The sequence below is a fragment of the Diceros bicornis genome, chromosome 6 (assembly GCF_020826845.1).
Source record: "Diceros bicornis minor isolate mBicDic1 chromosome 6, mDicBic1.mat.cur, whole genome shotgun sequence".
In the NCBI taxonomy this organism is placed as follows: domain Eukaryota; kingdom Metazoa; phylum Chordata; class Mammalia; order Perissodactyla; family Rhinocerotidae; genus Diceros; species Diceros bicornis.
The window spans coordinates 23,220,372-23,240,576 of NC_080745.1; the positions used below are offsets into that span (position 1 = coordinate 23,220,372).

Here is a 20,205-nt window from a genome sequence, read left to right on the forward strand (position 1 = left end):
TGGCTTGACAAGCAGTGCATTGGTGTGCACCCAGGATCCGAACCTGTGAACCCCGGGCCACCACAGTGGAGTGTGTGCACTTAACTGCTGCGCCACCGGGCCGGCCCCTTGATGTGCTTCTTTAATCAAGGTGTCATGTTTTCCTCAATTCTGGAAAATTCTGAGCTATTTTCCCTTGAGATGTTTTCTTTCCTCTTTCTATACTTTCTTTCTGGAACTCCAATTGTATGTATGTTATATTTTCATATTCTGTCATCTATGTTTCTCAGCCTCTCAGATTTTTTTATGTTTTTATCTCTTTGTGCTGTGTTCTAGGTAATTTACTCAGACCTTCTGTTTCTCTACTTTTATGTTTTGCTATGACTAATCTGCTTTTAAACCATCCCCTGAGAGTTTTTATTTTAATGACTTCATTTTCCGCTTCTAGAATTGCTACTTCCTTCTTTTTTAATTCCATTTGTCCATTTTTCTTATTATATTACTCTTTTATTACTGTTTCTTTTTTTCTGTCAGCTCTTTATGCATTTATTTGATTCTTATATATTTTTATATTACCTCAGATTCTTGGGATACTAGTTATCCTGCATGTTGCATCTATTGACTTTTTCTCATTTGCTCATTTCCTAGTACAGTTTGTAATTTTCATTGTGGACTGATCTTTAGTGGGAGATTGTTGTTTTATCTGTGGGAGACCTATATATTCTGGTTATGAAAGTGTCCCTGAAGACTGTTTATGCACTTATTTTTGCAAATAAGTTTTTTCATCCTCTACTACATTTTATATTAGTCTTTTGGTTTTGCATTCCTGCTCTTCTGGAATAGTTTAAGTTTAAACTCTACTCCTCTGCATTATGGTGGCTAAAGGTTTCATGTATTGTGGGTGACAGATTTTTATCTACCCTACACCAAGCAGAAGGCAAATGTTTTTGCTTTTTCCTGGCATTAATAGGTGGGATTTTTCTAATCCACTTTTTTTGTGGACACGGCAGCCCTTCAAGTCCATTAAAATACAAGTCCTCAGCTCCTAAGGCCAATATTCTTGTATGTGACCTTTTGGGTTATCATGGTGTCAGTTCAGATTTATTCTCATTTTAAACTTCTATTTAGTTCAGACTGTTGGGGGTTTTCCCTTGTTTTGAATTCAACTATTATTTTCTTACAATCTTTTAGATTATTTATATTATTTTTACAATGGGATGGTGAACTCTCTGTATTACCATGCTCCCTGAAGCCTGTCAATATTTTTGCTAAACTGTGAGCTATTTAATAGGATCCCAATATACGTTGTATATTGAGGTAGCATCTGTTTCTGACCTTCTGAAATTCAGTCTTGTAACCAGTTATAACCACTGCCTGAATATGTTTATTTAACTTATAAAATTATAATTCATATTGTCAGCATCTATCTGAGAATATTTGTGTTTTAAAGCTAATATCCCAAAATGTAATTATCATATTTGCTGTCATCAATCTGCTGTTCTATAAAAGTGGTGCTCCCCCTTCCCAAAAAAGTGGTGTCCCACATTTGAGATGTCACTAGCTCTGCTTTTTCCATTCTTTTCTGAACATTTTTCTACTTCTCACATCACCACCTGTGCCTCAAAATGTCTGATAGTTGTCCCCAGTTCTTTTGTTCCTGGCTTTTAATTCCTCAGCTGGGTTCCCACCTGAATTCGTTGTTTCTCCTTGAACTTCCAAATTTCTTCCTATTTTTCTATCTCCTTTCCAAACACTTGAGAGCCTCTGCTCCCTCAGTGTTCTCTCATTTTGAACTCAGTTCACCCCTAATTCAGTACTAGTTTCTGGAACTCCTTTCAGTCTTTCATGCCTCTTCAAGTTTGAACAGTGATAATTCCAAGTTTGGTGTGAAGTTAACTGCATATCTTTCCGAGAAGGAAACTAGCTGAATCTGACAACGAAATGCAAAAAATGGCAAGTGATAGAACTAACCTGGGAAATTAGTAAAACTAGAGCGATAGGAGAAAAGCTGGGGATTGGGATTGGGAGGGAAAATCACACTAATCAAATGGAATAGCGTATGTGCAGCTCCCTAAGACAGTGCCCAGCATAAAAGCATTCAATAAATGGTCAGCTTTTTCACTGCGGGTAAAGTGGAGGCTGTCCCCAGAGGAAAGATGTCGTGTATTTTATTTCAGAATGTATTAGCAAAGAAACGTTTTGGGGTCATCTTTATTTGGAGACGCTTCTCTTAAGATGGTTTGTGGATTTATGCAGATTGGGTTTCCTATCTATAGCAGAGAGGTAACAGCATGTCTGTGCCTAATTGAAAAGATATTTCCTTGACATGAGAGTATTTATGCTGTCTTTCTTTGGGAAACAGCCAGGATTACTCCATCGTGACTTTCTTTACTCTTTTCCTAGTGTTTTAAGTGGAAAAGACCCAAATGATTTTGTTTTTTCTTATAGTCATAGTTGGGTAACTTGTGAAGTTTATTATGCTTTAATGGGGCTGAGATTTAAGATCTTGGAAGCAGAACATTAACATGAGATAAGCTTCATAAAAACAGAGGCCTCAAACTGTCTAAGGAGATGCAAGTTCATAGCAAATCTAAATGGGATTTCTATTTAAAGTACTTCAATGCAGTGTTATACTGCGTGTGGTGGTGCTTACTAGAAACGTGTTGGTGTTGCTGTTTCCATTAAATCTTATCTTAAATGTTTTATTATTTTATACACAGTGGGCTAACGATGCATAAAGTGCCTCTTCATATACGCTTCTCATTAATGATCGATACAGTCATGTGCTGTGTAACGATGTTTTGGTCAATGACGGACCACATATATGACGGTGGTCTCATAAGATCAGTACCATATAGCCTAGGTGTGTAGTAGGCTATACCATCTAGGTTTGTGTAAGTGCACTCTGTGATGTTCACACAACGATGAAATCGCCTAACGATGAATTTCTCAGAATGTATCCCTGTTGTTAAGGACACATGACTGTATTTAGGTTTTCTTTTGTGCTTAGATATCACTTTTTTGATTCCCACAAATTTTTCATTCTTTCACCAGATTTCATTCTTGAAGAGAAAGACAAAGTGTAAAGGGAAAATATGAAGTTGAGTCTTTTTAACCTGGAGCATACCTCTCTACACTTTTAGGAATAAAATATGTAAATCATATCAACCTTCTTAGAGCTGTGCATTCAAGAAGCACAGGTAACCCAGCAGCCTGCCTTTTTAAGATCCACCTGAGCATCACCAGGCTTGTAAGATGGTATCATATATTTTAATTGGGCATTTATACTGAGAAGGGCGTTCCAGGACAGAGCAGAGCCCTTCATCACTGCACAGGAGAAGAGGTCCCTGATAGTGGCTGCAGCCACAGTCTGTCACATCCACACATGTAACTCTGCCCCTTTGCTGTCAGCAGGAAGGGCGCTAGAGGACGCCTTTCCTCAGCTGTTGCACATCAGGCGAGTTTTCCTGCTGCTGTCCTTCAAGGAAGGCTCATGGCCTCAAGGAGATGTGGGAAGGTTTGGTGGTAGAAATATCTATCACCAGGTGCGGAGAACAGGAATTTTGACCGCTGGTTTCACATGGGCCAATGACTCACTGTCTGACCTAAGTAGCCCACTTAGCCTCTCTGGATCTGATTTTCTCCTCTGAAAAATAAGAGGACCTGGACTTGGTAAGTTTCAGTTGTTTTAGAGGGGTGCTTTAGAATTTCCTGATTGTGAGCTAAGTACATCCTCAAAATAAGATATCCACTTGTCCTAACATTTATCAAACTCTTACATTGTAGTTACAGTTGCCAGGCACTGTTTTAAGTCCTTAACAAGGAGGAAGTCATTTAATCCTCAAATGACGCTGTGAGGAGGTACTGTTATCATCCCCATGATAGGTGCCAGCTGGCATCCAAACCCAGGCAGCGTGTCCTCAAGCCCATGCTCTTAACCACTACGCTGTGTTGGCATCTGACAAATCGACAGCACATCCTTTTCCTGGTGGTCTTTGTAGAGGAACATTAAATTACTATGTTGTGGAGGAATCATAGATAAAGAAAAAACTGGCATTCAGGAGATCTGGCTTCTTCAATTATTGAGATCAGCAGCCTGTTTTACAAGCTGCATATTGAAAATCTTTTACAAAGGTTGTATTTATGCTTCACGATGTTTGAGGCACAGAGAGACGTAGGAAAAGAGCAAAGATACCTGGGGCTGTGGCTGTAATTAGAGCGTGAGAGTGCATGTGTCTGATTACTGGTTTTGCTTATGTGTAAATACGAGTTGCTGTGCTAAGCAAAAAATAATTGTAATAGATTTATTTAATCATAATGCAGCCAAGTTTAACTTGTTAGAGCTTTAAACTTGCAGACGAGGCTTCGCTAGGGCTGCCTGTCTGATTGTAGTTGCTATGCCCGACCTGCTGATCAGCTTTTTCAGAAGGGGGCTTAAAAGCCTCCCAGGATAAAGTCATACACTGAAAACCCAGCAGGAGTAACTTTCCATAACCCGTGATTCATTTGTAGGGCATTAGGGGCACCATACACACATAGGTAATATTGTTCATGCTTGCAGTTTTCACTTACTGCGTGAATCACAAGGCTAAATCTTAATAACTAGACTAAGAATTCTTAATAGTGGGGTGACTAGAGGGTTTTGGAATCCAGAAGTATTTTGTCTGATGGAGTTTGATTAGGCATAAGTGAGCAAGTTAATACGAGAGAGCCCACCACCACTTCTCAGGACTTTGCTTTTGATGTAATCTAGAGCCATGTGTTTGGATGTCTTCTCTCTTGTAATTAGCGTGTTCCTCCTCTGGTTGGGTTAATGGTGGGGATGAAAGGAAATGATACTGGCCTTTAAAGGAAATCATATCTTTTAATAAGAGTGAGTCAAGAGTTTGAGTCTGTGTTAGAACTGTCAGTCTGTAAAGTCACCCAGTGACTGGTAAAAAATCAGGTGGTGGGGGGCCAGCCCCGTGGCTTAGCGGTTAAGTGCACGCACTCCGCTACTGGCGGCCTGGGTTCAGATCCTGGGCGCGCACCGACGCACCACTTCTCCGGCCATGCTGAGGCCGCGTGCCACATACAGCAGCCAGAAGGATGTGCAACTATGACATACAACTATCTACTGGGGCTTTGGGGAGGAAAAAAAAAAAGGAGGAGGATTGGCAATAGATGTTAGCTCAGAGCCGGTCTTCCTCAGCAAAAAGAGGAGGATTAGCATGGATGTTAGCTCAGGGCTGATCTTCCTCACACACACACACACACACACACACACACACACACACACACACACACACTCAGGTGGTGGGGAGAAGACTGTTACATAGACCTAAGAGATGTGACCTCAAGCTGACGTAACAGAGTAAACTGCTGTTCTCGCTGTTGTCAAAATCTCAAAGGCACTGGGAGCTGTGGAGTCCCATCCTAAATGGATTCAGGAACCTTAAACCAACCCCAGGATTAAAACTAAAGTGCCCTTTCTGAAAGAACTTGGAAGCCAATTGAGATCAGCCCTCTGTGGTTGATGCAAGTGAGCAAGAGTAAAGAAAGAAAATTTATTCCCAAAAAACAAACGTCTGGTTTTCTTTCATAGAAAATTTATTCCCAAAAAACAAGCGTCTGGTTTTCTTTCATATTCCTTTTCAGTTCTTCAAGTCCAGTCACATCATCTTTCTTCTCCATTTTTCCTTTTTTTACCCTCGCTTTGTCCTCCCCACTTCCTCTGTTTCTTTCATATCCCTCTCGCGCTCTCTCCTTCTTCCCCTCTCTCCCTTTGTCACCTTCCCTTCCCTTCTCTTTACCTCTGATTCTTCATCACTAGATCTGTGACCAGAGTCCCCATTGGACACATTTAGACCCCAGGGCTTCTATACATAACCAGATACCTATAACTTCTTAAGAATTCCACATTTGTTGTGCCTTTGAGAGAACTTTTATCTTTGGTTCATCTTCCGTGGCTTATCCAATGATGTTCTACTTTAAAGTTATTCTTCAAAACCAGGATATTTGTGAGAATATGGTGAGACCAGAAAAGTGAGAGGAAGATTTGGAGAAGATTCTAATTAACCTCATTTTGTCTCATTACATTTTCATGGAACAATTCATGGAACAACCTCCTCTTTTGGTTCCAAAATCACAAGGTTGACCTACCCTGAAGGGCTAAGTTATCTTGGTTTCTTGGACTTTTCTTTAATGGCCCTATTTCCTAATCTTTGCCTTCTTTTCATTGTGGTCTTCTGATGTTCTATGTAACACCTATTCCACCTAATTAAGAATTCTATTTTTTCTTCTCTTTTGACGCCATGGCCTCTGTGAATGTATTTTATTATCTCCTGTGCTAGCCAGTCTAGGAACAAACACATCCTGCTATTTGAAGTTTCCATTATGGATGAAGAGTGTATGTGGAGTTTTGAGGAATGTCCTGGTAGGATACTTACTGACTGCATGTAGAAGTGACAGCAGTAGAATTTTGCTTCTGGGATTCATCAGTCACTTCTCACCACAAAGCAGAGGTCTACAGCCAGGGCGGTCCATTCTTCTCTATCCTTTTCAGCACATTCATATTCTGAATCTCCAGCCGAAACCGCTGACCGTGTTTTCCCTTCATGTTTATTATTCCATGTAAGGTCTCTCCTCTTCACTCCCTGCTTCCCCCAGAACTCAGTTTTTTCCTGTGCTTTCTTGTCTAGCAAATGCAACAGCTTCCATATCCTATCTTGGCTTTCTAAAGTGCTTTGTAATTTGCAATTCAGTGGTATGGAGCTGTTGTCTCCAGCAAGAGCAGCTGAAGAGGTAAGATGAACTTGATATATAAAAACTTGAGTAATGTCAATGATGATAGGCTTTTGTATGGATCTCCCTCTAAAAGACGCAGTATGCAGGAAGGAAGACCAAGCTGTGTGTGTTCCTCTAGAAAGACAGAGATAACACCGTATCTATTTGCTGAAATAATTAACCTGGTGAGATTAACCACACAAGATTTCTTCCGATCATCTTATTGCTGCTATAAAATCCTTAAACAGCTGCCTTGCATTTAGGACAAAGGAAGGTAAGAATAAGAGGGAAAACAATTAGGTTCACTGCCCCTTCCCAGCTGCAACGCTTGCACCTTAAATGACCTTGACACAGCTACCATTGTGGTTGTCATCTCTGATGAATCTTTGTCTTCTTTTCTTTCAGCTCGGGGACCTGCTTCACAAGTTACAGTTCGTCATGACGTATGTGGCTCCTTGGCAGATGGCTTGGGGTTCTTCATTTCACGTGTTTGCCCAGCTCTTTGCAATCCCTCGTATCCTTTCTGCTTCTATTTTCACCCGAGAGCTGAGATTCACATTTTACGGACGCAGGCTTTTCACTGAACCCTGGCAGTAAAAAGATTTTAAAGTCTTTAAGGTTACATTTTAATGGGGACATGGGCAGGCACTTTGGATTCCTTTTAGGCCACTTAACCTTAAAAGATGTTTCTTAATTTTGAACTCTTCCTGCTTCTTAATGCTTATTCATGAGTTACTTTATTTTTTCTGATTCTTCCTTTTCCCATGCCCAGATCTGCATTAAGATATCCTGTCTTTTAAATGGAAAGTTAATGCTTAAATGATTAGGTTGACATGTGCAAAATAGTGCAAATCAATTTGCTGTTATTAAGCATTGGAGATAGGGTTGATGTACTTGATATATTATTATAGATTATATAACATTATATTATGATATAGTTATCATCTATTTGAGTAATGTTCAAAAGCCCAGAATTAGGCACAAACAGAATTACCCACATATTTTTGAAGACTGAAAAAATAAGTTATGGTTTTGCTTTGTAGTTTCTGTTAGCTAGGAAGCCTAGTTTTATCAGTTATAGTTTCACTCCGTTTCCTTGTATGTTTTTAAGTTGCAAGTTTCCTTGTATGTTTCCATAATGATACCTAGTTTTAATTTACTTCAAAACAAATTTGAGATGCTCCTTCTAAAGATCACTTTGACACAGATAGCTAAATTTTGTGTGTGTGTGTGTGTGTATATATGTATATATATATAGAGAGAGATATTAATAAAAAATACTCTTGAAGAGAGAGATTAAACAAAAATATTCTTGACTCAGGCCTAAAATTTGCCCTCAAAGATTTTCTTTCCCACTGAATTTATACTTTCTAAACCTGTATTTCCCAAGATGTGGTTCAGGGACTACTTGCATTGGAATCCCTGGAGAAGCTTGTTAAATAAGTAGATTCCTGAGCCCAGCACATACTTTTAAAATCACATTTCAAGAAGTGGATCCTAGAATCTCCATCTTCACAAGCCTCCTGGGATTCTTATCCCACTGATGTGTGTGACCCACGGTTCTAGACTCTGGCATCCCATCATGAGTGCTATTAGCTGGTTATCATGACCACTCAGAGCCTTCTTTCATATGAAGTTTACATAAGGCTCATTAAGACAACTCATAAAGAATCTCTGGGATCTGAACGTTGTGTACAGGGATGGAAACATATTTGGAATAATCATTAAGTGATAATATATTCTAGAATCTAAAAAATGCTCTCTTCCAGACTCATTTGTTTAAAAAAATTTTTTTAAGTATACCAAGAGCCGACCTCACAATGCACATTGTTCTATGTTCCTATTCTTAGACCTGCATTGATATTTCTAAAGTGTTTCAAGGTTATTTGGCAAAACAAGCTAAGGAAACAAAAATTTTCACAAGTGTGAGCTTATGCACCACCCTTTTCCTTTAACTACAATCATTTTCTATAATACCAGTAATTTTAGTTTTTCTAAACAGAGTCCTTTAAAACAAAGACAGTGAGATGAAAGAGCACGGTGATTTTTATTTATTTCTGAAGTGTCTAAGGTATCCTGTCTAGAATTTAAAACTTCTTTATTGAATGAAAATTATTAGATTGTTGCAAATTTGTGGTTGAGGAGTTGCACTAAAAATTTAAAACTTGAAGTTATGATTCCCAATTTTATCCTAACTTTGGTCTCGTGTAGCTCTGTAGCATTTCTTGTGGCTATTTATGCCTTGTTAGGTGAGTTCAGTAATACTAATTACTCCTTGTAGTTCCACAGCTGAATTAAGACTGCTCTGGGAGCCGTAACTTTCAATTACCTGGCCTATATGTTTGTTGAGGGTTCTCACACAAGCACATCATATCTGGTACTTAGTATCGCATGTGAGGATAAAAGCAGCATTACCGTCTATCTCAGGTTGCACAAGTGTGTGTTAAATCTAAGTGCTTTCATGGTGGGTGGACTCGTTTTCTTAAGAAGTTGAACACATTTGAGATGTGGATTTTATTGGGCATTTGGTAGTTATTTTAGAACACTCAGTTGATCCCCATGCTTTGTTCCTAAAACCATCCCTGTTAGTGACATCCGCTTCCTCCCTTCTGCTAAGATACAAAGCCTTCAAAGTGACCCAGGAGCCTGATCACTACAGTTGTGTGACAGCTCCAGGGCCTTTAGGGCCTCTGCATTATCCAAAGACCCCTTCCCATCCTTGACCAGTTGTAAAGGTACATATTTGTTATTTGGAATCCAACATCAAACTGTTCAGAATGTAATGAGAAAATAGTTTAGAAACCTGGATATATAAGCCTTCAAGACAAAGCTGTCAGGTTCCTAAATGCCAGCCCTGGATCTTGACTAATTTTGAAATGTTAATTGTTTTATCACTCTATTAAGAAGCTGTGGGTTCCATCCTGGCATTGAGCAGGGACTAATTTGCTCCATTTTGGAACTGAATTAGCTCTCAGGCCGGCGGGGCACTGTTTAGTAAATTGCTTTTTCCAGTCCCAGCCTGTTTTCTTCCTTAGTCGCCTCTGTTAGTGTCTGAGCTTGTGACCTCCAGGGAAAGATGAGAATGCCCACCCTTTTCCTATCTGCAGAGACCATGCAAGACCATTGTCTTCTGATAATTAGACACACTTAGCCAGATTCTCTCTGTTAAATATGTATATGGGGAAGGCTGCCTTCTATTTGGTATATCTTTTTGAGCTGCTAGTGATTTTTTTTTTTTTAAATATTGACATTGATGTTTTCATTTTCAATGTATTCAGATAAACCTGAAGCTTTTAAAGGTGTCACTTCTTAGGCTAACCTCTTGGCTCTCTCCCTTGGTGAGAAATAAAAAGGGCTGCATGTGCCTGCTCCCTTAGGAGTCCCTGTTGCTTGGCCCTGCCTTAGCAATAATAGTCACAGTCTTTCATATTTGCCCCGAGCATGCTATATTTCTCTGTTGATCTTTCCGAAATAAAATAACCTCTGAGTCCATCTGTTCACTTCTGCCCTCCCTCTGCTCTCTGACCTGTTAAACTTCATTTCCTTTCCTACCACGTTGAACTTTATTTATAGGCTAACACTACTTTCCTCACTTCTTAATTTCTGGATAATTATTTCTGGCGTTTAAAAAATGGACAACATAATCTTTGAGGAGGTGTTTAGAATCGAAAAGAAAGGCAGTGCCAGCCCCTCTAGCATCCTACCCAGTCCGGGCTCCACTTGGCTTTGTCCTGGTTCTTCTGCAAGCCCCACGGTGCCCTCTGTCCCCTGGTGGTGTGACATTCGTCTCCGCCCATCTGTTCCTCCTCTCCGCGACCCTCCTCCCACCAAGGAACTGCCCCTGTGACCCCACTCTGCCTTCTCACATTTTTCAGTACCTTTACTCAACGACATCTCCCATGTAGCTCCCTCTTCTTCCAGTGACAAGGGGCGTAGTTAATTTGGTGTGTTTTGTGACAGAGGTGTTTAGATATTTTCAGCTGCAGATGAAGAGGAAACTGATGGGTGATAATAGATCTCACAGTAGCATATTATTCTGTACTTCTCCATTTGAACCTAGGTCAAATAGAAGGATTGGATTTAAATTGTAGCACAGTCTTTTTGATACCCAAACAATTCAACAGCAGAATGGATTATTAATGGAGGATGTGTCATTTCACTCCTGAAAGTGTTTGGAAGTAAATAGCAAGTAAAAAAAAAAATGACACAGTTACTCCTGAAGCAAAACTCTCAGATTAACTCTGTGAAAATACATAAATGCACGGGAAAGTGCCTGTGGACAGCACAAGGCTCATTCCCTTTCCTATATTTTCATACAAATGGGGCTGTGAAGGTCCCCACCCCCCTCCCCTAACACGTAACTTAAGCCACGCCACTGATAACATGTGCAAGCACTTTGAACCTGAGTTATTTCTTCCATATTCTGGTTGGTAATGAGACACAGAGTCTCCCTAGCTGTGCCAGGCATTTCTTTTTTCACTTTCTGCTGGAACTTTTGGAACACAGGCTAAAGAAATAAGACCTCCATTTGTGCAGTGGTGAGAAAGAGGCACATGTCCCCTACCAGGTAGGAAGATCAGATCAGACCTGTAGCGGAACTCCCCTGAGGACAAGGAGCAATGTGCGCATGTGAGACCTGGGCAGTCTGGCCCCTGGCTGACCTCTGCCACCCCAATGTCCTCTCACTCTTCCAACCCAGGCCCTACCATCACTCCTGCACCACAGTGACACGGGTGTGACTGGCATCCAGGAGGAGTTCTCCAGTGATGGAGTGAGACTGGGGAGGGGCCAGCCCTTCTGGCACCTCCCCCAGATTTCCAGAGATCAGTTGGGCTTAAGCCAAACGTTACAGCTGAACTAATTTTAATATTGAACAATTACATTTCTGATCAACCAGGGTGTGTGAGGGTGAGGTACGCCAGTGAGTGAGAAACGCTTACAGAGTATAAAAGGGCAACTTGGCCCGCAAAATGCTGTGACTTCTGGTTTATTGGTTTTTAGCTTTTAAACCAGACGTGACTTTAATTGAGCCATTAGTGTTCAATGTATGACAAAGAATATATATATATTTTTGAATAGTGGGAAAATATTCTTTGAAAAACAGAGATGCTGCCTTCCCAAACAGTGCTATTTATTTATTTTGAAAGGTGTAATTTAATTAATTATTTATAAATCTACTTAGCACTTTAGTACATGGGCCACAGTGTGTTTTGTTCAGCTAATGATATCTTAGTAAAAAGAAACTGTTCTTTTCAAACCTTAGATATTAAATCTTTGCCATGAATTATACTGAGACTGCTGGGATTTTTATGAGAATCGCTCGGTTTTCGTGGTGGTGAAATGAGACCTAGTGGGCTACTACTGCAAGTTTTACATTTCCAAATATGTATGTAGAGAGATCAAGTGTGTGTCCTTCTTTCTTTCCTCGGTGAGAAAATGGTTTTAATGCAAACTAGTCAAAATCTGAAATGATACTTGGAAATATAATGGTGAAAAAATTTTTTCGCCTTAACTCAAAAATTTTCAGATTCTGCCATGCTTTTCGTTCAGACGTTTGCCACATCCGTCTTTTCTACTCCATTGAGCCCATTTCTCGGGAGTGTCATTTTCATCACATCGTATGTCAGGCCAGTGAAATTCTGGGAGAAGAACTACAAGTAAGATCCTAAAAGTGACACTAACTTGCTTGACTAAGATTTGGGCTTCAGGATGCTCCTTGACCTTCCTCTGTGAAAGGTCCAGGCTTCTTGCTTCGTCCTGCTGTGGGGTGGGTGCCCACGGGGGCTTCCAGGCTTAGGACAAAACATAACTGATCGAAAATTACAATTGTGTTCTCGTCCAGGTTTCACGAGTTGTGAAGGAAAAATGAGTTGTCACTGCCAAATTTTAGCTGTTGCCCTAGGAAAAGTTGTTTAAGGAGCCATTGTCAGGTCATTTGACATGCCGAGACATGCCGAGATGGCCCCTGGATGGCATATGTTCCCGTCTGCGAGCATTCTAAAAATGCGTGTCATGTACGCGTGGTACCCGCATCACAGCTCAACATAAAGAGAACGCCACTTTTTCTCAGCACCATTAAACTTGTAGAAGATGATTTATGCACGTTTTCTTGACTATTTGGACTGGTCGGTCATAAATTTCCTCTAGCAAACAGCGATGGAGTGGGGGCAGTTATTTTCAAGGGAAGGTGAAGAGAGAGGAGGAATGGTTCACTAAGTAATTTTCAGCAACTCTTAATGGTCTGTGGGGGGAAGGGCCTGAGAACAGAGAAGGAAGAAGCCTGGTGAGCCAGCCTGTCTTCAGCTGGGGGCAGAGGAGTCGCTCCGTGTGCTGGGGGCCTGACTACATTTCAGGCCGCCTTAGCCCCGGTCTACTAGCCATGCCTGCGCTGTGCCGTATAAACCCGAATCCATCTCCTATAATGTGTCTATATTTTGCACAGCTCTAACACTTTACAATGCCCCCTTTGTGTCTCACAGAGGCCAACGATAAGTTAGGAGATCTGTAGTTTCTGTTTCTCCCCTTAGATGGTTTCTGTGAACACAAAACACGCATCCGTCTGGGGCAGGAGTAGGGCACAGTGATTAAACACAGCCTGGGCTAGCCTGCCTGGGCTCACACCTCACCTCACCTCTACTGCCTTAAACTGGTGACCTCAGGCCTCTCTCTCCTCTTCTGTAAAATGGGGGCAAAATAATAAGACCTGCTTCATGGACTTGTGAGGAGAAGATGAGTTAACTTAGGTGAAGCACCTAGAAGAGGGCCTGGTGCAGTGTAAGCACCGTGGGAGCCTGCGCCGGGGTGATTCTTCTCTGACTGTTCTGCATAGAAGTCTCTGTCCCCACTTGACCCATGCTAACAGGTGTTTACCATGACTAAGTGCGTCGCATCCCGACGAGCTCACATTTAAGGGTGCGCTGGGGAAAACTAACCAAACCAGAGCACCCCACGGCGAGCCAGTGCTGGGAGACCATGAAGAAGTGCGGGAGGCCCCTTGTGTTCCTGGCAGATTCCTCATATTCTAAGAGAAGTGGGCTTTTTGCAGTGCAAGTAAAGTCATCTTGATTTTCGTCATCAACAAGAGTCCTCTTTTGCATTTGTCTAAAGAGATATTGTGCATATTTACAGAGCCAGAGTAGAATAAAACTACCAGCACTAGCTTGTTTTTAGGCTTTTTTAGGAGAAAACAATTTTGGGCACCGTTTTGGAGCTCTGAAAATCACACTTCTGGCAAGTGCAAACGCTTGTAAATAAAAGGAGTGGCAATATCTTGTGCTTTTAGCTATGCAGGAAAGTGCAAGGTATTTTAAACTTGATCTTCAATACAAAAGGTTTCTTTTTGTCTTCTGTTCTCAGAGAAGTTAGGAACCGGTCTTTCTGGCCTAGAAGGATTTGATATGAGCAAAACGCACCCCCGTTGAGCTGGACAGGGTTTTAAAGGTTTAAAGCTTCCCCACAGAAGGGGGAATGGAGAAGCGTTTGTGGGGGGGTCTTACTGCAGGGAGGCATCCTAACATCTGTGCAGGCAAGTTATGTGCTTTCTTATTTAGCCTCCTCACTTCCGAGATTCTGCCACCCTTTTGGGGTGGTACATTTACGTCTGAAATGTTGGGGTTTTTTTTGAGTTACTTAAAAGTTTGGGCTTCTAGAGCAGGATTTATGTTTTTTTATTCAATCTCACCAAGAATTGATTCTGTTGTGGTCCATTCTTTTCCTCAATTTAACACTCTTGTTACATGTAGGAGCAGTCTACCCTTGGTCAACCTGTCCATGGTAGGAGGGGGACATTGGAGTCTGTGGGTATGTATAAGGACATCCAGCCTTTACTAGGTCTCTCTGAAGGAGCCAAGTTGGAGAAAATGCTCTGTCCTTCTGGGGGGAAAGTTCCTGACACAAAACGCAGTCAGCTGAAGGTCTGTGGTCGTCTTGTGTCAAGCATCATAATACAGAGTCTTGTGGCCCGTCTGCTTAAAAAATCAGCGTTGGAATTCAGGACAGTAAGAGTGGTGGGTACCAGGAAAGGAAATGGCAGGAAATCTCGTCTGGATCCCTGCAAACGCTCTGGAAAGCTCATTCTGTCTATCTTAAACCGCTGGTTTTTATTTCCAATACTAGTGACTTCTAGGGTTCTTACTTGAGGGTGTCTATGTAGCTGTTCCCATTACCTCCTTTTCAGTTTGATACAAAGGAGCAGTCGGTTAGTGTAATCGATTCTGTGCAACTGTTTCCTTATTGTCCCATCACTTTAAAAGGCCCTCTCCTCTGGAGCTTTGGTGAGCACATTCTGCCCTGTGGGTGCCCAGGTCTGCCACCCCCAACCTGGGGGTGTGGTGAGAGGCACTTACGTTCCCTTTTCGTGGCCTCCTCTCCCTTTCCACCCCTGCTCTCTCACTTTCCAGTCCTCCGGGTTTTATTTCAGGCCTTCTAAAGCTGGCTTTGGTTTTTGCAAGCCTCCACTGAGCCCTGCACTGTAATGAAACCATTTGAATACTCTAAGGAACCGATAGGTCAGTCACCAGCTACCTGATAACTCTGGGTCGGCTGCTTCCTCAGCCTGGGCTGGCTGAAATCCGCAGACTTCCTGTTCCCAGCATTGCTCCTCAGGGGGGCAGATGACAAACGTGTCCTCTGCCCTCCTAACTAACCCACTCTCTAGTCGATTCCCCACACGTGGCACCAGGTTGTGTCCTGTCTCAAAAGCCTGAGGTGGCTCATTGCTGCCCGAGAAACAAGGAGAAATGCCACCTAGGCTGGCACTGTCCAGTAAGAAGTTCTGTGCTGAGGAAAATGGCCTATATCTGCATTGTCCAGTATGGTAGCCACCAGCCACATGTGGCTAATGAGCACTTGAAATGGGGCTAGTGTGACTAAGAAACTGAATTTTTAGTTCTGTTTAATTTTAATTAATTTAAATTTAAATAGCCACCTGTGGCTAGAGGCTACCATATTGGACAGCACAGATATAGACCCTCTTCAATCTTAACCTCATTTTCTAGCCTGTCTCCTACAACACTCTTTCATACATCACATATTGTGGATTTTCCTTTTCAAACATTTACTTGGGCTGTGCCCTTTGCATAGAATGCCCTTCCCTCCCTCCACCTCTCCGTTTTCCATCCACAGCCACCCAGATTCAAAGGGAAGGGAATTGTGTTCCACCTCTTGATGGATGAGTGGTAAGCTTCAAGAACTTGTAGGGTGAGAGGTACTGTCGCAGTCATCTTTAGAATATAGCTTTGCTCTGTGGCCATCAGTAAATTCTTCCCAGGATTGGTATAGACTGCATTTCCCTCCAAGTCTGGACTTGTTTATTTTTCATCTTTGTGTCCCTAAGGGGTCATGCACGTGGTAGGTATTCTATCATAGTTCTTAAATGAATTAAGTCCAACAATATTATGTAAAAGGGAAAGGACATCTCAATCTGGGTTTCATTTGCCATTAGAAAGTTCTCTCTTAAACTGATGTGTTCTTGACTAACGAGGTCTTTAAAATCTGTCTTGATGAGCTCTGCCTGGTGCCTCCATTTAAATTACAGGCAATGATAGCAGATGCACTGTAATAATAGTGCCTTGTGTTGATAAATCCCCGTATGTCAGAGTATTTTAAAAACCTTTAGAAACAAATTCTGGTATTATGATTTATCATCCTTCTCTTTATATTTAAACAATCACTCAATAGCCAAACTTCGTCATTAACATGAAACAGATGTTTAGGCTGGAAAGTACTTGACTCCTGTCCCTGGTTATCTCAGCAAATGTCTTGGTCCTAAAGGAGCTGACTGTCTTCAGCTCTAAAGAATGAATAGTCCCATTGACAATGATTTTATTTTGATACATCAAAAGTCTTCTATAAAATGTAAAATAGCTATAAGGAGACATGTGTAACAACTACCTGAAAGGCAAATATAGCTTTCATAGTTATTACATTTCTATGATACTCTCCAGATTGGTTTAAAAATATTAAGTCATTCTGGGTGTTATCCTTGTCAGCAGATAGGCATTAAGCATCCATGTGAGGGCACTATGCTAGGCTTTAACTAATAGGAATCACTCTATGTGACTGGTCCACAAAAACATCAACTCTGTATTCTGTGTGCTTGATCCCACCCTAGTCAGCAAGAAGACAATCAGCAGACTTAATCCTCAGCTCTGCCTGAGGCCGTGATGGTACATCAGAAAGCATGAGCTTGGTGGTCAGTCAGACCTCCATTAAAATCCCAGCCCATCTACTTGGTTAGGTGTTTGACTTTGGGAAATTATTCAGCCTGTGAGCCTCAGTTAACTCATCTGTAAAATGGGATGCCTGTCTCTATGTGCCTCCCAGAAGTCATAAACACCAAATGAGACATGGTTCACTGTGGTAAATGTGCAGGTCATTTCTGTGTACAGCATTTCTATCCTTATTCCTGGCCTCATTTTGTTCTCCTTCCCTATTTCTATCTTCTTTCATTCAAGTTTTTATTTTGGGGAAGACTGGCCCTGAGCTAACATCTCTTGCCAATCTTCCTCTTTTTCTTTGTTCTCCCCAAAGCCCCAGTACATAGTTGTATATCCTAGTTGTAGGTCATTCTATTTCTTCCATCTGGGACGCCACCTCAGCATGGCTTGATGAACGGTGAGTAGGTCTGTGCCCAGGATCCGAACTGGTGAACCCAGGGCTGCCGAAGCAGAACATGCGAACTTAACCACTATGCCACTGGGCCGGCCCTCATTCAACTTTTAATTCAGTTATATCTTGATGTATTTTATGTATCCTTGCAACTTACCTGAAATTCTTTCTGAAATGATAGAACATTCTTATCAACCAGTGAAAGGACACACGTGTAGACCATGTAACATCAGATCCACAGCCAGCATGCTGTGAGACACCCCATAAATGTTAGGCACTCTGTTTATTTTGATGCCTCAGCCAGCCACAGAGCCCAGGTTCTGTTCTTTGAGCATTCTAACTGCCTTAGTGGAAAAACAAGATCTCTAAAGCACCACTATTTTGTGGTTTATCACACAACAAAATATATGATCAAAATATTTCAACTAGTCTCAGTGGAGTCTTGTGAATCTTACTGTCTTATTTCCCAGACCCTTCTTTTGTAATATAGAAGTGAGGCTAGCACGGACCCTTGGAATTACAGAATCCCCTCTGTACTATCTACGGAAGGAGGTCCTCCGGCCTCTTCCTACTCTAGGTGGAGCAGACCTTGTGCCTCACTAGGCAGCTCTGTGAGCTTTGTCTGCTACAGCTATGGGCTCTTCACCATTCCGAATCTTTTCCTTGTGGTATCACCTGGATACCACACACACCTGGATACACCTGCTGATCCTGGAGCAACCAGCATCCTCCTGCCTCCTGCACATTCCATCCTTTACCATTTTGAAGGCAGCTCTCCTCCCCTTCTCTGCCCTCTTCTTCATGCTAAACATCCTTAACTCTTCTTTATGTGAAATGGTCTAGACCCTGGGCATCCTAGCCACCCTCATCCAGCTGTTTTCTGTGTTATCCCTAACCCTCCCCTCTTTAGCCTGCTCCAAATGTCATCTACTCAGCTCGCAGTAGAGGGACCTGTTACTTCCTGTGAGCCAGGTGTTCTGCTCTCCTTTATGCCTCTCAAAATCTAAAACCTCTCAATTATTTTACTCAAGTATTGCCAAGCCAAGTCTTCATCATCCCAATCTTAGTGTGTTTTACTGAAAATCAGAAATTTACATTTCTTCTATCAACTCTCAACTTGTTGGCATTAACTCAACATTCCAGTCCATAGAGGTTGATTTCAGTCGTTCCTCATCTCTCCAGCCCCCTCACTTATGCTATGTGCACATGGGATTACCTGTCACCATCTGGGTCTTCATTCTTGATTTGTTAATGATGATAACGAAGACAGAGCCGGGGATGACTGACTGGGTTTAAGACAGTCAAAGAAAGAAGTTCTCAACTTCACACTTTATTTTTTACCTTTTTCAGAATGGAGAGGATTTTGTGGAATATTCTCTACCTCCTGAGCTGTTTTAAGCTTGGTTTGTGAGATCTTTGTCCAAACATCGAGCTTCTCAAAAGGCAATTTTTTTTCTTAAGTACAAAGCAGGAAGAGTATATGGCTTATGGGTTACTAGTAAAATGCAGCACTATAATAAAATTTATAGTTATGCAGGGGAGAGATTTACATATTTCAACTTGCAATTACGCTACCCTGTAATTTATTTGGGTATGTTTACAAAGTGCCTGGACATATTTAGTTACTGTTGAGATAAAAGTCATGAAGCTCCTTTGTCAGATGTCTCAGGGCTATTCCAGCTCTCAGATCCCTCCCTAGCAGGATGTTGGGCCCTGGTTGTATTATTATTCATGATAATAATAAAGGTAGCCAGGGCAAAGCAGCAGCAGCAGCAGCAATCCTCATCTTTCTGTATTTATTGAACACCTGCTCACCTCCTCAAATATATTCATTCTAGTCCTCATACCTACTCAGGAAGTAGAATTTCGTTTTTCTCATTTCACAGATCAGAAAAAAGAAACTCAGGGAAGTTAACTAAGTTGCCCAAGGTCACAGAACAAGTCAGCAGCTGAGCCAAGATATTAACCAAGGTCCGGTCTTATTCCAAGCCCTGAGCACTTTCCTTCATGTCCTGAAGCCTCTCAAATGCCTCCCACACACACAAAAAAGAAAAAAGTAAAAATCAGTGAATGCCAGTTAAAGCATTTGCTTGTGACTAGAAAGAGAGGTTGCCTTCACAGCAGCCTGTCTTGAGGGGCCTGGGGTCGCAGCCCAGGGCCCGAGGCCACTTGCTGAGTGTGCCTTACTCCAGGAGGGGCTTCTTTCAGGCCCTGACAGAAGCACTGTGCCGCCTGCTCCCAGGGCAGGAGAGCACCAGGTGCTGCTGAAGGGGGCTGTGTTCCCTGTCACCTTCAAAGTGCTCCTCAGAAGCAGACGGTGGTTCCTCGGGCAGTCAGAACCAACAAGACTCTCAAGACTGTTCTTAAAATCATTAGACTGAGCTTCACAGTTGTGATAACTGGACCACAGAAGGCTCGTAGCTCAAGAGCATGGAGCCCCCTCTTCAGGCTGTATGAGAGCTGGTGAGGGGCCGCTTTGCAAGGTCTGGAACAGTCGTCTGCTGGCAAGCTTGTCTTTCCCTGTCTCAAGGGGTCTTCCTGGTGCTTCTGCGTGTGACGGAGGCAGGGCGCAGTGGTTCTCAGTGGGACTGCCTCCTTCAGGAGGCCCTGGTTGTGTGCTGTGGCCTGGCCTGGTTCTCAGCAGCTCCAGACCCCAAGCGGGGAGGCATGAGGAGCCCTTCGGGGGTGGCCTGCTATCCAGCATGGCCAGAGCCGTGATTGTGAGACCTCTCATACTGGGGAACCCATGATCACCAATAATGTCAGGTGGGGCACGTTGGTTCCAGGCCTTTCCAGGTCTGTAGCCACGAAATTAGAGCAGAATGCAGCCTCGATGACCCTCATGGGCAACAA

The 20,205-nt window shown here is 42.2% G+C and overlaps 1 protein-coding gene across 1 annotated transcript in view; it reads left to right on the forward strand.

The window, feature by feature from the left end:
* The window catches only part of PCNX2 (pecanex 2), a 295,490-nt gene that overhangs the window by 190,818 nt on the left and 84,467 nt on the right, over positions 1–20,205 (forward strand). Inside the window, exons 22-23 of the mRNA XM_058543013.1 lie at positions 7,150–7,258; positions 12,272–12,401. Of these exons, the coding sequence (XP_058398996.1) occupies positions 7,150–7,258; positions 12,272–12,401 (239 nt within the window). The remainder of the gene's footprint in view (positions 1–7,149; positions 7,259–12,271; positions 12,402–20,205) is intronic.